The following is a 15,064-nucleotide window of genomic DNA, read 5'->3' on the forward strand; positions in this document are numbered from 1 at the left end:
CTTGGCATGTCTATCATCATATTTTAACAGCTACAACTTTTTTTTTTTTATTCACAGAGTTTCATTTGAGGAATTACAAGGTCAAATTTATGGTTTAATGTAGTGTTTGGTAAAAGGAAATTAGTTTGGCAGTTGCTTTCATCTAAAGTGGCATATATTGCATTCAAGCTGTGCATATTAATATTAATTAATTAATTATTATAATTAATTAATTAATATAATTATTACCAGTATATAATGTTAGGGTCAGTACAGTTATTATTATTATTATTATTATTAATCTTATTATTTATTTATTTATTATTATTATTATTATTATTATTATTTTAGAAAGTAATACTTTTATTCAGCAAGGATGCATTAAATTTATCATACGTTTCAAAATATATGTAGCAATGCAAACACCTCATTCCAAAGAAAAAAATATTAAGCAGCACAGCTGTCAACACTAAATTTAATAAGAAAATTATTCTTTAGCTCCAAATCAGCATATTAGTATGATTTCTGAAGGATCGTGTGGCACTGAAGATTGGAGAAACGACTGCCGAAAATTCAGCTTCAGCCTCACAAAAATATAAAATGTCAGAATAGAAAGCAAATATTTTAAACTATGATAATGTTTCACAGTTATACAGTTTCTATTGTTTTTTTTTTTTTTTTTTTTTTATCAAATAAATGCAGCTTAGGTGAACTTAAGAGACTTAAACATTGGACAATCTTAGTGACCCCAGACTTTTATGGTAGATGTTTTTATCCATATATTTAACTTAAGCATTTTGATCTGGTCATGCATTTCCTAGGATTCTAATCCATGACACACCACGCTGTTGTTGCTAGCATCATGCTCAACCAGCTACAGCAACTTTGTCTGAGGAAGTGAAATTCCATAATGTTTAGAAAGAAAATCCATTTCCCCCTCATTCTCTCCAAAGCTGTACCCTATTAAGAAAATCTGAGTGTGAATGGATCTGATTCACATTAGAATCTGGGGTGACGTGCTTCTTGTATGGTGTGAAAAGCTATCATCTCCCGCTTTTTGAAAACCTGCATTACCCTCCTCTTTAAACGACAACCCTTCTGCTCTTCCTTTGAAAAGAAGCTTGCAGCTCTATTTCCACACTAGGGTCATTGCTCTCTGCAAAGCGGGCCATTGTGGTGAAAAGCTCTCTGTAAAAAGCTTCCGTGACAGATTGCAAATCATATTAAGAATGAACCTGAAGTGCTGATCACAAATTCGGTGTATTTTATAACGCGGGATAAAAATAAATAACGCTAAGCGAGGGTGTGAACTCAGGCAACAGTTTGCGGCGGTAGAATGCAGACAGACGCAGGTGCATGCATGTTGGACTTACTTTCCCAAGGCAAAGCATTCTAGCTTCAGCGTGGATCCTTTAGCAGCTGGAATGGTGTCGGGGAAATGAAGCTCTATTTTGGGCTCGTACTCTCCCATCGCTCCTGCCATGGGCAGACAAAACAGCACAAATGCATACGGCATTGTGATTCATGATTTATGATATACAAGCTTTGTACTCCAGAATACAAGCAAAACAACAACAAATGGCAAAACACAAAGACCTGTCAATGAGCAGGGGAGCTGAGAAGATTGTGCCAAAAATACAGAGACATGTTATTAAAGATTTATGGAGCACACATAATAAAAACAGGATCCATCTCAAATGGAAATGTGGCCTCCTTTGAGGCATTGTCAAGGGTGCAGGTTAGTGTTCTTAAAAGAGGCAGTTTAGCTTTCAGGACAGTGGCATAAATACATCTCTGACATTTACGAATGAACATCTCCCTAAAAATGTCAGAAGCTTCTTCAACCCAAGTGAGATATACTGTTGAAAAAAAAATCAGTGAAATCTAGGGTAACTAAACAAACAAATAAAACACAAATTTACTGTAAAAAATAATATGGTGCCAACGTTTTATGTTTTAGAGACTGAACTTAAATTAACAGGTAAAATTTAATATTTATTATAACTCAAAAAAGTAAAAGTTATTCCTTGACTATTCAGACAGGACAGTGACCAGATGACAGGAATGTATTGGGTAGAGATTCAGCATTGGACTGAAATTAAAATTACATGAAATACCCCATTACAGTTTTTCGTATAGAGGCCTGTTACATAAGGAACGACAACTATAAAAGTAACTATAACCATAACTACATTAGTGTCCACACTGATGTAAAATAAATGTTTATTTATTTATTATAAGCATATGCTGTAGCTGTCATCTGCCACTTTAAATTCTCAAGCTCTTACAAGCTGGATGGATTCTGATTGGAATTGTCAATTGTCAATGTTTTTATTTCAAAGTTAATTTTATCTGAAAGGTTGTTTTTTTTTTTTATCATACAAAATTATTCCAATGAGATTGTTCTCTGTGTCATTATCTTTACAGTTTTGGAGTGATTTTTTTTTTTAACAATAACTTTTCATTTATCATTCTTTATGTCAATGGACTTAAAGGGATAGTTCACCCCCCTCCCCACAAAAATGCCATTATTTGCTGTAAATTTCTTGCACAGACCGATCTTTTCACTTCATAAGACTTCAGTATATCGTCATAAGCCATGGGTGTTCATTTTGTGTTCCTTGACCTGTTTTATTTTTTAATTTTTTTTCAGTGTATAGTCCTATATTGTGTAAAACTGTGCAGTATTTGATGGACAGCCCACTTACCGTCATTTCTTAGAACTAAAGGTGTTGGCGAACTGAACACCCTCTCCTTGGTAATAGTGTTGTTAACCACGCAGGTGTAATTCCCAACATCGGATGGTTCCACTTTAGCTATGTAGAGATTCCCCGTCTCTTGGGATACAAAGCGCCGGCTGTCTTGGTGGACGAAGTGAGGGTACTCGTTGAAGACCCAGGTGAATGTGAGCTCTAGAAAGATGTCAGAAACAGAGCGTTTGATCCTGACACGGACATTAATACTTTCAGAAAGGTGTTGAGTCACTTTGTCCGGTAAACCATAATCTCGTCTCAAAAGCACGTACAAAGCGTCTGCATTACACCACTTGCTTAGCCTCAGGCTGACCTCCTTAAAGCAGGTAAGGCTCAGTAAACAGAGCGACTCTTCCTTTGTGAGGCGGCAGGAAAGGGAGCGAAACAAACTAGATTAAAGCGCCTCACTGGCACTCTTATGACACATGCCCTGTCCGGCTTCACCATGGCTGGGGACGGAGGCTTCTCTGTTGGCGTCATTCATGCATGGCTGGCTTTTACTGGAAAGGGCTGAACCAAAGAAGACCGAAGGCCCTGCCACAGTACATTAGCGTATCATCTACAGGAGACTGAGAGGGGGAAGGGAATGGGAAAGAGAGGCTTGTGCACATGATGCAACTTTTGGAGAGGTGTACAGGATGGCTGCCACTCAAAAAGTGTCCCCCAAGACTGCGCCGCCCATCCTAAGATGTGGAAAAACACTGGCAGGGTGGGTGTCCTGAAGTTGAAAGCAATTCTTTATGATCAGGTTGGCTTGGGAATCCCTGCATCAGAGCTCTGTTAGCTTAATAAGAAGTGATAGCTTTTGTCAAATGCGCTGAACATAGAGGATTCGAAGAGAGAAATCTCGATGGTTACTGAAAACTTAAACAAACATGCTGTTCAGAAATACAATGGAGGATCTTTATGAGGGTGTCTGATGTTAAATGCCTCCACAGATAAAAAAAAAAATAAGGCAATCATGGGATTCTTGATGTGACCTCTGCATTGTGACAGTATCAGAGTTATTTATTTTCTATTATGAAATTTTAAGGAATTGAAGCAGAATAGGAATGCTGGAAAAATGGCCTACACTGGGAAAATATGGCAGACAAGGTCAAAGTCAAGAAATACTTTTAACCACCATTCAGTCTTTTTATTTGATATCGCCGTTTAAAAATGTAATTCATATAATTCAGCAACTGAAAGAGCCACACAATTGAAAAGGCATATTGAGAATGTATTTTGATCAAAAATAATTTTATTTAATCATCCACAATCCTATGAAGGATAAAATATGAAGATTTTTTTTTTTTAATCAGTGTTGAAAAAAGTTTTTGTGGAATTAGGACTGCACGATATATCGCATGAAATATTTAAATAAATAAATTAATGCATTTAGCAGAAGCTTTTTTCCAAAGCAACTTACACTGCATTCAGGCTAACAATTTTCTCCTAACATGTGTTCCTTGGGATTTGAACCCACAACCTTGCACCTGCTAACGCAATGCGTCTACCACTTAAGCTAGAGGAACACTTTAATACGTAATGAGTACCTTGTCAGTAAAGCTGGTAATCAGTGGTAAATCTCAATCACGTGTAGATAGAGCAGCATTTACAACACAGAGCAGTTGTTCAATGACAAGCTGATCATATATCATATATGAATACGCATTAAATATTGCATGCAATTTATCATCCTAGCCCTAATTAAAAAACAGATATTTTTGTTTTGTTTTGTAACATTATAAATGTCATTACTGTCATTTTTGATTTAAATTTAACTGAAACATTAATAAATAATAAAATTAAATAATAATAATAACAATAAGAAGAAATCTTACTGATGCCAAACATTTGAACGGTAGTGTATAGTGGATTTTGGCAGATGTGGAGCAGAGAATCAATTTTATTGCATAATATTTTTCAACAGAAAACCTAGCTTTACCCTTGGAAAAAAAAAAGTGTTTTGACTATTACTAAAGTAGAACAATATAGCTTCCTCTACTAGGATAAAACAGGTTGGTAATAATAACCAATTAGTTTTTTGAGTTCAGCAATCTCAACGGACAGCTAGATCATGATGAAGCTTTTTTTTTATATATATATATATCTAGGGGGAAACTGTAAATGTAGAGCACAGAAAACTTATTTTAAAAACTTTTGATCACATGCTATTTTACAACAATGAGCATTCAACATTGCTCGAGGGGTTGGGGGGGGGGGTGAGGGTAGTTTAGATGTTTCAAATATTACTAGTGTAAAACAATACAGCTTCTTCCACAACGATAAAACAGGTTGGTAATAATAACCCATTCGTCTTTTGAGTTCAATATGCAGCCTAAATCTAAATAGATAAAGAGCAACTACTATATATTGTAATACTTAAACTTATACACAGCAAAAACTTTTATAATAGAATCAGTTGAAAATTGGCAAAGCTTAGCATTCTTGTTTGCATTTTGCAGTGATAAACAATTGATTACCTACTCGGCACAGAAAATGCATTCGACTAAAAGAAACAAAACATTTCTCACTAACAGGGTTGAGACTTCAATTTCAGGTCTTTATTTCCATTTGCCTCCAGATTCAGGTCTGATTGAAAAGAAAGTGATCCAAATGAAAAAAACAAACAAACAAATGAAGCCAAAGAAAAGATGGCAGAATCTGCGATCCATAGTAAATGAGTTTCTTTAGAAGGTCTAATGCTATAACCAGCATGAGTAAAATGACCATCAGTGTTTCAGAAACGTGTTTTTTAACCACAAAATCTGTTGATTAAATTTCCGCTTTCTCCAGCATTTTTCAATGTTTTATTTAGGCTTTTTAGACACACTTAGCCTACGTTTTCAATCGCTGGTGACATTTAAGCCAAACATCAAAGTATTCTCATATGAAAGGCTCCTCTTCTGGGTTCTCTAATTAAACAAATGCTTAATTACAGATTTATCTCAGCAAACTTTAATTGCCCAGCCCATGAAACAAATTCACATTTTCTCATTTCTGACTTCTCATTTGTCGCAGTAATAGTCAGGACCTCTAATTGATATTGATGTCTCTCACTGCCTGGTTCTTGTCTGCACTTGGGGTCTAATGACTTCTGTCCAATTACAACTGGCTGAATTACAACCTCAGTCTTGTCTAAGGTTAGGCGCTATATGCCTAAGAGAAGCACAATTAACATGCAAACACGAATTTCCGCCACTTCTGTTTCCAGCTTGCGAAACAGCATTGGAGTGTGAACTTCTACTGACCTTTATCACACTTCTCAAACAGTAGAGTAAAAAACAGCCTATATCAATGGAGGTGACAAGTAACAGTTGTTGTTTTTTCTTTACAATTTAATCACAAACAGTTCATCGAAAAGCCCTACTGCAGTCTCATATAATTTCTCAGGGATGATGGAAAATTAAAAATGGTTTCATGTTATTCAAAGGGATGAAAGGAAGCATTTTATGGATTAAAGAGCAAGTATGTGTGTAGGCAGCACTTCACAGATTCTGACTACTTCTTTTATTGAATTCGAAAGTGAATTGCTGTTTGCAACCCATTTTAGTTTCATCTTTTGACATTGGGATGCAGGATATCCAATAAGAAAAAAGAAAGTGGGGTCAGGACTTTTTTATCCATCAGGAATTGATCGGATTGTGAAATGTAGCCTAACTGAATGACATTATTTGGTTATTGGTTAACAATTATACAATAACAGTGTTGTTAACTAAAAGTAAACTATTAAAATGCATTTCCAGTATTTGGAATCAAGCTGAAATAAGACATAAATATTAGGTGAAAAACTTCAAATTTTAAAACCTTAAAAATCGGAAACATTGTCTTGGCAGATAAGTTTAATTAGCTGACTAAAAATAAAACTGAAATACAAAGCTGTAAATAAAGCCAATAACACAATTACTAAAACTTCATTTAAATGAAAAATGCTAATATAAAACATAAGCTTATTGAAATATTTATAAATAACTATAATTGCATAGAAATAATACCACAATAACAATGCTGCGGCATGCAACATCAAATTATTAAACAATGTAGAGAGAGACTTTGAAGACAAATGTTTTGGCTGACTATCCATTTAATCATTCAAAATAACACAATAAATAGCGACATAAAATGGATATATAATAATATACCAACTTACCACCGGAATGCAAAGGTGTTCCACATAACAAAACAACTCCTTGGCCTTCCCTCACATTCACAGCACTTCTTGTCTGCATTTTGAAGCTTTCCAGATCTGTAACAGATTAAACGTGCAATAAAAATATATCTGCATGAGGCAATTATTTTGCATGCATAATGAAAACGGCATTTCATATTACGACAAAACGAATGGAGAAGCAACGTCGACTGTGATTGTTTACTAGTGCTTATATTTGAGAAAGCAAAAAGAAGAAAACAGAATCAGTGATTGAGAATTATCCAAAGCTTATAGTTGGTGTCTATGCAGTCTAGTGAAACACTATGAGGGTGTATGAAAAAAGGGATGCTAACATCGCCTCCACCTACCAGCAGTAAGCCGCATCATTACCAGAGATATCTTAATCTCACCCACTGAGCCAGTAGCCTCCCTGTCAATACATGTCCACACGATTCATCCTCACAAATTAACAGGAGGAGAGGAAGTTGGCAGCCGGCTCCCATACCTGGCATGATAAAAACCTTCTCCTTGTTTCGTGACAGAGAAGGCCTTCTGTAACCGTAGCCTGCTGTGCCAATTCCACACCCTTAAGCAAACAAGCCAAGAGCCAAGCTCCCCAACACAAACAATATAGAGTCAATGTGACCGATAAGACAAATTACAGAGCGGGGTAAAGAAACAACAACCGAAAAACAAAAGAAGCAGAGGAAAATACCATGATTAGGAAGAGGTGGTGGAAAAGAGCGGGAAAGATTAATGAGAGATTCCCCGCTGACCGAAAAGAAGTCCCACAAAGCCGGGTCGTACTGAACCATGGTGTATGTAGAAAGAGCAGGACTTGTTCGGCTCATAGTAACAGGATGAATGGATTAAGAGCCGGAGCGGCAGAGCCACGGGTGCTGATTAATGGTCTCTTGTGTTAAAATCTATAAGGCAGGACTCATGTGATGGCTGTATGTGGTAAGCCTAACATCTTTACAGTGAATGGCGTTGCTTATAAATGGAAAAACATTCATATATGGATGTGAAGGACAAAGAGTTGAGCATTTATGGATTCATTTCCATAACTCTTATTGATTTTATCTTCTTATGAGATGGTGGAACATTCAACTTCAAGGTCATATTCATTAAAGGCCTGAAACTTGGCACACAACTGGTGTTCAATTTTATAAGTGTCAATAAAATGTATAACAGAAATAAATATAACATTACTAAAATATACTATTTAAAATAAATAAATAAAGTATTTGAAATAAAATAAAACATCCACAAATTATTATATTTTTTATTTTAATATATGGTTAGTCATATCACTTAAACTTTTACCAACATATTAACCATTAAAAATCCTCTAGATAGCAAAATCAATTTAAATAGATATTTAACTGTTATTTAATATTGTTAATGCTTTAAATAAGACAAGCATTGAAACTGAATAAACGAAAACTACAACAACAAAAAAACCCTAAATGATTAAGTGAAAACTAAGAAACTAAACGAAATAAAAAATTTCAAATTAAAAAAATACAAATACAAATGAATTATTTATTTATATTACATTAAAACTATAATAACGATGATTGCTCAGGCATTGCTATGTGGTTGCTATACTATGCTTTATTAAACATGCTTTTTATCACCAAATTTCTATTGTATTTTTTACATAGGGTCTGCTGGTTAAAGATCTGAATAGGTTTTGAATTCTAGGGAGCTTGTGTGAGCCATGGTTTGTCAGGTCACAAATCTGCTCTGCTGCTATTGCACCCTTGAGAAAGGTACTCATTCCAAACTCGCCCCGGGAGAGGATTACCCCAGTACACAGCCAATAGAAAGCCACCATGGAATAAATCTCCCAATGACAAATTTTACAGTTAAGCATGTATTTCATACCGGCTTGCAGACACAGGATGCCGTTTTCAACAGCTGTCTCAAAGATAAGAAATGCCACAATGACATATTATCAAAGCCAGCGGCATTATCATCCTATTAAAATCATAATTCCCCTTTGACTAACCAATGATCAATATAGGAAATAAATGTCAAGCAAGTGTTGTTAACCAGTCCCCTGAAGTGAAATTCATTATCCCACCCATAAAGATGGGAATCTGTCTCCTATGGGGAACGTGGGATGCTCCGTGTATTCCCATGGTTGGATCAATAGTTAGACGGCATGAGTGTGAAAGAGAAGGAGTGCATGGCCAGGCTTGCTCTCATCCCGAACAATCCTTCTCCCATCTCCCATAAAAAAAAATAAAATACACTGATTGGAGCTTCTTATTTCTTTGAGGATGCACAAGGACAGCATTTTAAATCATCTGCACAGAGGCCAGGTGGCTAGATGGTTATTCTCATACTTGGCAGTTTACTTTGTGAAGGAGACAGTATGGCTATTAATATGGCGAGTCAATACGCAACGTACAAAGATGCTGTTGAAGCTGGTGACTAATGAGAATGAGTGATGGAGTTTGAAGTCGATGAATGGCGCTTCACCCGGTGAAATTGTCACATTTGACAGCCCGTTTGATTGCTCTTTCTTCAGCAATGCCAAGTGAATACCAAATGCCAAAGCTGGTGCTTTTACTATATCGCTTATATACAGCCAACGCTCCTCTGGTTTGCCACTATTTAGACAAATCGAGCCACAAACTTGGTTTTAGTTGAGCTTATGTTGTTATGTTGGATTTAAATATTTCCGTAAGACTTCTATGCACATTAAGGCAGCATTTATTTGATCAAAATACAATAATTAAAAAACGTGATATGTATTTATTATCTTATATATATATATATATATATATATATATATATATATATATATATATATATATATATATATATATATATATATATATATATTAGTGCTGTCAAAATTAGCGCGTTAACGAATTCGATTAATTTGAAATATTTAACGCGTAAAGAAAAATAACGCAATTAACGCGGTTGCAGTTTTTTTTTATTTCCAGTTGTGGCCTATGTGTGTTCAACGTGCAAAGAAATATGGATAAGACCAAGGAAGGACTTTTAGACGGAAAGTTTCAGTATAAAACTCTGCCGGATTACTCTTCAGTCTGCCACAAGAAACATTACTCTTCATTTAGTCTGCCACAAGAAACAGCAACATTAAAATCATGAACTCAAATGTCATTGTTTAAAAAAAAAAAAAAAAAATGACTGTAACAGTGCGTAAATCAGACCTTTCTGTAACGCTAACGTTAATAAGCTTAAACGAAAATAATGAAATAATTGTGTAGCGGAGTATTTTTTGTACACAGTGCCGCGAACTGTCAATCACTCCTGTACGCGTGCATCACTGTCCTCCTCGCAGCTGCAGCAACTTGCGCTCTCTCTCTTCATCAAGCTTTAAAACAAAAAGGGGACAAAAAGATCATATTGTGTTTGTGCATAGGCTATAGATTAATTAGATAAATGAATATCTAAATTTGTGCCTTGCCATCTACGGTATTTTTTTAGAACTTAGAAAAAAGATGCTGCAGCCAATGAACAGCCAGCGGGGGCTGCAGGACGACTCAACCTCCGCAGACAGTTTTTAATGTTTATCAGACAATAAATACTCAAGATTTTGCTTTAGTATAACTCACAACGAGTTTCACACACCTTCTCCGGCAACGTTGAGTTGTTGACACTTAACAGTGGGAAAAGCGACACATGCGCTATTCACTTGTATAACTTAAGGGTGAATGGGTAATGTAGTTTCTGCTCTGGGTGGGATGAATTAGGAAGCTTGCATTGTGAAGGGCGCTCTGAAAATCGGCAGTGCAGGTAAAAGATTAAAACCTCTATTAAAACAGATGTCCAAATGAGCGTACCGGTACGGTACAAGCACGTTCTGGGCGCACGGAGAGGTGGCGGTACGCTCAAGAGCTATATTTGGAAGTGGCGGTACCAGTGCGTACAGGCCCACTTAAAGCACAGCAAATGACTATACTTTAGAATTTTTTTGCAGTCCACTTAGAATTCAACATGGAAATCATTTTTGTTTTTTATTGGCATTGATTGTTTTGAAATTCAAATGGTACTTACATGCCTGTGTTTTTATTTCTGTAATAAATATGGCTTTCAAGCCAACAGTTAATTTGGAGGATATTGATGGTTTATTGCAGGTATGTTGTTTACATGAGAAAATCTGTGTTACAAGTTAAACAAAAATTCCAATAAACAATCATATTTTGAATTTAAATAGTTTCTTTGTCTTGAGTTTACATTAATTATTTACATTTGACATTTACATATCCAAAAAGTTTCCGTCTTTTAATTGCGATTAATCGCGATTAATCGCGATTAATTTTAAAAAATTGTGCGATTAATTAGTTAATTTTTTTTAATCGATTGACAGCACTAATATATATATATATATATATATATATATATATATATATATATATATATATATATATATATATATATATATATATAGTTGCTTTGGAAAAAATCATAGAAGGTCATTTGTAGGTCATTTGAAAAATTAACCAGAAACCCTAATTTTAACAAAAACTTTCATATAACTTACATGCAAACTGTAATGTGGCTCTCTGGCTGAGAATGGTTCCCCGGGTGTTGGAGGCAGTGCATTGGTAGACACCACTGTCTTGATCCCGATCCAGGCCAGTAATGATCAGGTTACCCCCAGAAAGGCGACGCCTCTCGTCACCACGAAGATCAATGAGCGTTCCGTTTAGAGACCATCTGCAGAGACGCAAACACAATCAGGAGTCTGGTCTCCAGAGAAGCCAACTCACCAATATTCATCACATGCATCGATCTGATGAAGCCTGCTTCATTATACAGCCAGTTTCAGCATGAAACAAAGCTTATCGCTGACATTTGTTTTCCTTCTTTGTTTTTCTGCAGTACAATCTGACTAATAACTAAAGAAAGCAAGCAAAACAGTGCTAAAGAATAAGAAATATCTAATTATTTATTGACCTTGAAGATGTGTAATGTTAAGTCAGGAGTAGGATGGTTTTAGTTTCCAATAAAGTTGTTAGGAAAAACTATGAAAGGTTCATTATTTTTCAGTGTGATTTCAATTATTTAGCAGCAACTTATATGTGGAATATAAAAAGATTCAATATGGAGTGTGAAGAAATAGAGCAAATTAAACACAGCAACTTGGACTGGTTGACAGAAATGCTGCTTGTTGCTAAAAAAAAAGTATTTTGTATTTCTTTTCTCTTTTTTACACCAAAAAAGTGAACTTAACAAATGTTTTTTTTTTTGTTTTTTGTTTTTAAGTATTTGACTATTTTACCACATGTGAAATTCATCATATTCGCTATGGATCTGTTCCAAAACCATTAGCAATTAGAAAGCATCCAAATACTATTTATGTTCATTTTGAAGACATAAAAAATATATTTTTGTAGAACATTTTACTAAGAGAAGTGAGCTTGTGTTGTCTTTCTTTAAAATAAATGGCAAGTAGTTTAATATTTTGTTACCTATCATCCATAGTTCTGCTTAATCGGGCATTTGAGAGTCAAAACTTGGCAGAAAACCTTGTGAATGATGGAAACAATGAGGAAATAAAGGTGTTGGAAGAATCCACATTTTTCCACTGGTGTGAAAAACTAATGAGTGCGGTGGACAATGTGGTTTTAAAAAGCAACTGGAGATTCTAGTTTCTCCCAAATCTGTCAGACAACAAAGTGTAGATCTACTGCAGCTCTCTGAAGCCCATTTCTGCTGCATTATTTATTGATCTCAGTGTGGCAGTCGAGTTAATCTGACTCCTTTAGTCATCATTTGTGAGTCTAATATCATAGCCACTGTATTTGATATCATTTACTGTGACATTTGGCCTGTAGGCTTACACAGTTGAGTACTGCGAGGCTGTTTGTTGTAAATACAGACAATATTTGTGCTTTCACAAAATATTCAAATATAATATTATAGCATCAAACCAATCTTGTTTCCTAATACACTTTCAATAGCAGGATACATCAACAAAGCTTCTGCATCCCACATAAATTGGGGCCCTCATAAAATGAATGAAATAACCCGTATATTATCCTGAAAGGAACTAATATCTTCTGTGCTGGTACATACACGCCTGCACAAAATAATGTTGTCATCTATTTCTTAGTGTAGACAACTTTGATCAAATCAGAACATCCACAGTCCACCTAAACACAACAATAGTTCCTCGAATTTTTATGGAAACTGAATATTTGAGATTGCAAGGTAAAGAAATATGGTTAATATAACACCTTACATAAGTTAATAGAAATCTGTCTGCGCTTAAGATGAATCATGATGCTATAAGATTGTAATTTGTCACTTGAGAAGCCAATGACGATATATGGAAGAACCCTACAAGAGTAGCATCTGAAAAACACTGTGTGCAATAATATTTAGAGAGCACGTGTAAATATGCATATTTTGCATTCAAGTGGTATAGTAATAAATCTGTTTCATTGCTTCAGCTTGAGTGCTTGTTTGAAAATATATATATATATATATATTTTCTATTTAGACCAGAGGATTGAATACACCACAGCACTCAGAGGAAAGCTGCTTCTGATGGATCAATAGGAAATATTGATTTCTAGCAAATGTGCTGAGATGCTGTATGAGTATTAATGGGGAAATAATTTAATGCTAATGAAAATATTATGCCCTCTTCCACCCTCTCTCCCCGCCTTTTATTCATGTTAAGTGAATGTCATACAATTTTCTTTTCTTCAAATGTGCTACTCATTTTATTAACTATATAGGCTAAAAAAAAAATTAATGAGGGGAAAAATTGCATTGTACTAACATGTTTACAATGAAACAGAATATTTGCAGTGTAACAGAAGTAGTGGCAGATATTTTTTCCTGTATAGTAACTTGCATTCAAGTGAAATGGTTTATTGAAGTAAAAAAAGTATGGCAGGGACTTGGTTCAATCCATCAATTGTTGACCGGATGGAGGCAGAGCTGCATTTGTAAGAAAGGGGCGGGGTTTATGCAGCTCCTGCATACATCACCAGGATGATTGAATTATTATCATTAATAATTTTTCTGTGCATATGCATGGATGGATTATTCACAATAAGATCAATAACATGCATTTAGAAAATACAACAGCTTGATACTGGGGCAGTACCATCAAAAGTACCCTTATATCTATCTATTAGTACCTCTTGACAGTGTAAACCTGCACATTGTGAATAATTTTATCTTACAAGGTTTAAAAGAGCCTAACATCATACACTCTATTGTAAATATTATTATAGTATTATTGACTTCCCATGGATACTCTTCTTGTATTGAGTCCTATTTAAAGTCAAACAGAACAGAAAAGGTCACAATCACAGTTTGTAGGTTAAGGTAACAGAATTCACATTTCCTGACGGTAATTGGTGCATGAATGATGGTTTTTAAAGGCTAGACGACGAATTACAAACAATCCAGTCTCCAAGGAGCCCCTTAACAAGATTCAAAAAGGCTTAGAAGTGACAGGGAGCCGAAGTATTTTTCAGATAATGAGTAGAGGGCCCAGTGCCTCTAGTGCTTTTCTATCCATGACAAAAAGTTCTCTGAAAAGTTTAATGGACAATTATGCTGCCCCCGCACACTGAACTGTCCAAGCCTCCATCAGTATTATTGACGTTATGATCCTCACGCTATTATTACTGTCATGATTAACGTCTCCATCATCATAATCTTTATTATAATCTCCATGTTACTTCAGGCTACATTAAGAAACTCCCAGACACAAAGCCTACACCTGCTCATTAGAGAAATATCAGAAAAGTGGATGCAAAAAAATAAATAAAAAGAAGATGCAAAAAATAAAAAGTGACATACAAACCAGTCATCTTCAATTATCTTTCCAAAAGCATGCTCCGCAGTGCTTCGTACAACCGAGAAAGCAAACTGCGTTCAACAAAGATCATGCTGGAGCCGAGTTAATGAGGGCCGACACAAGAGCACCTCTGACTTTCTCTGAGTAATCTCTGCATTTTAACCAGCTCTCCTTCACATTCTCGTCTTTGAAGACTGGGGTTCAAATCGTTACAATCTCGAAAGCACGCTAGGCAGGTTGAAAATCCTGTCAGGTTAAATGTAGGTTGAGAAAACAGATTCTGAGCTTTTTCAAAGGATTTAAAACAGCATCGTAGGGAGACCTAAAGTGAGTGAAACAGAACATCTTTCACACTGAGGATGGCAAGGCGATGGGTTTGATTCCCCAGGA

The 15,064-nt window shown here is 35.4% G+C and overlaps 1 protein-coding gene across 1 annotated transcript in view; it reads right to left on the reverse strand.

Annotated features, from left to right (window-relative positions):
• LOC113096346 (contactin-3) overlaps positions 1-15,064 on the reverse strand; it is a 57,157-nt gene that overhangs the window by 27,777 nt on the left and 14,316 nt on the right. Inside the window, exons 4-7 of the mRNA XM_026261718.1 lie at positions 11,393-11,568; positions 6,865-6,960; positions 2,688-2,891; positions 1,353-1,455 (exon numbers count right to left, since the gene is read on the reverse strand). Coding sequence (XP_026117503.1) covers positions 1,353-1,455; positions 2,688-2,891; positions 6,865-6,960; positions 11,393-11,568 — 579 coding nt within the window. The remainder of the gene's footprint in view (positions 1-1,352; positions 1,456-2,687; positions 2,892-6,864; positions 6,961-11,392; positions 11,569-15,064) is intronic.

The sequence above is a fragment of the Carassius auratus genome, chromosome 6, assembly GCF_003368295.1.
Source record: "Carassius auratus strain Wakin chromosome 6, ASM336829v1, whole genome shotgun sequence".
Classification (NCBI taxonomy): domain Eukaryota; kingdom Metazoa; phylum Chordata; class Actinopteri; order Cypriniformes; family Cyprinidae; genus Carassius; species Carassius auratus.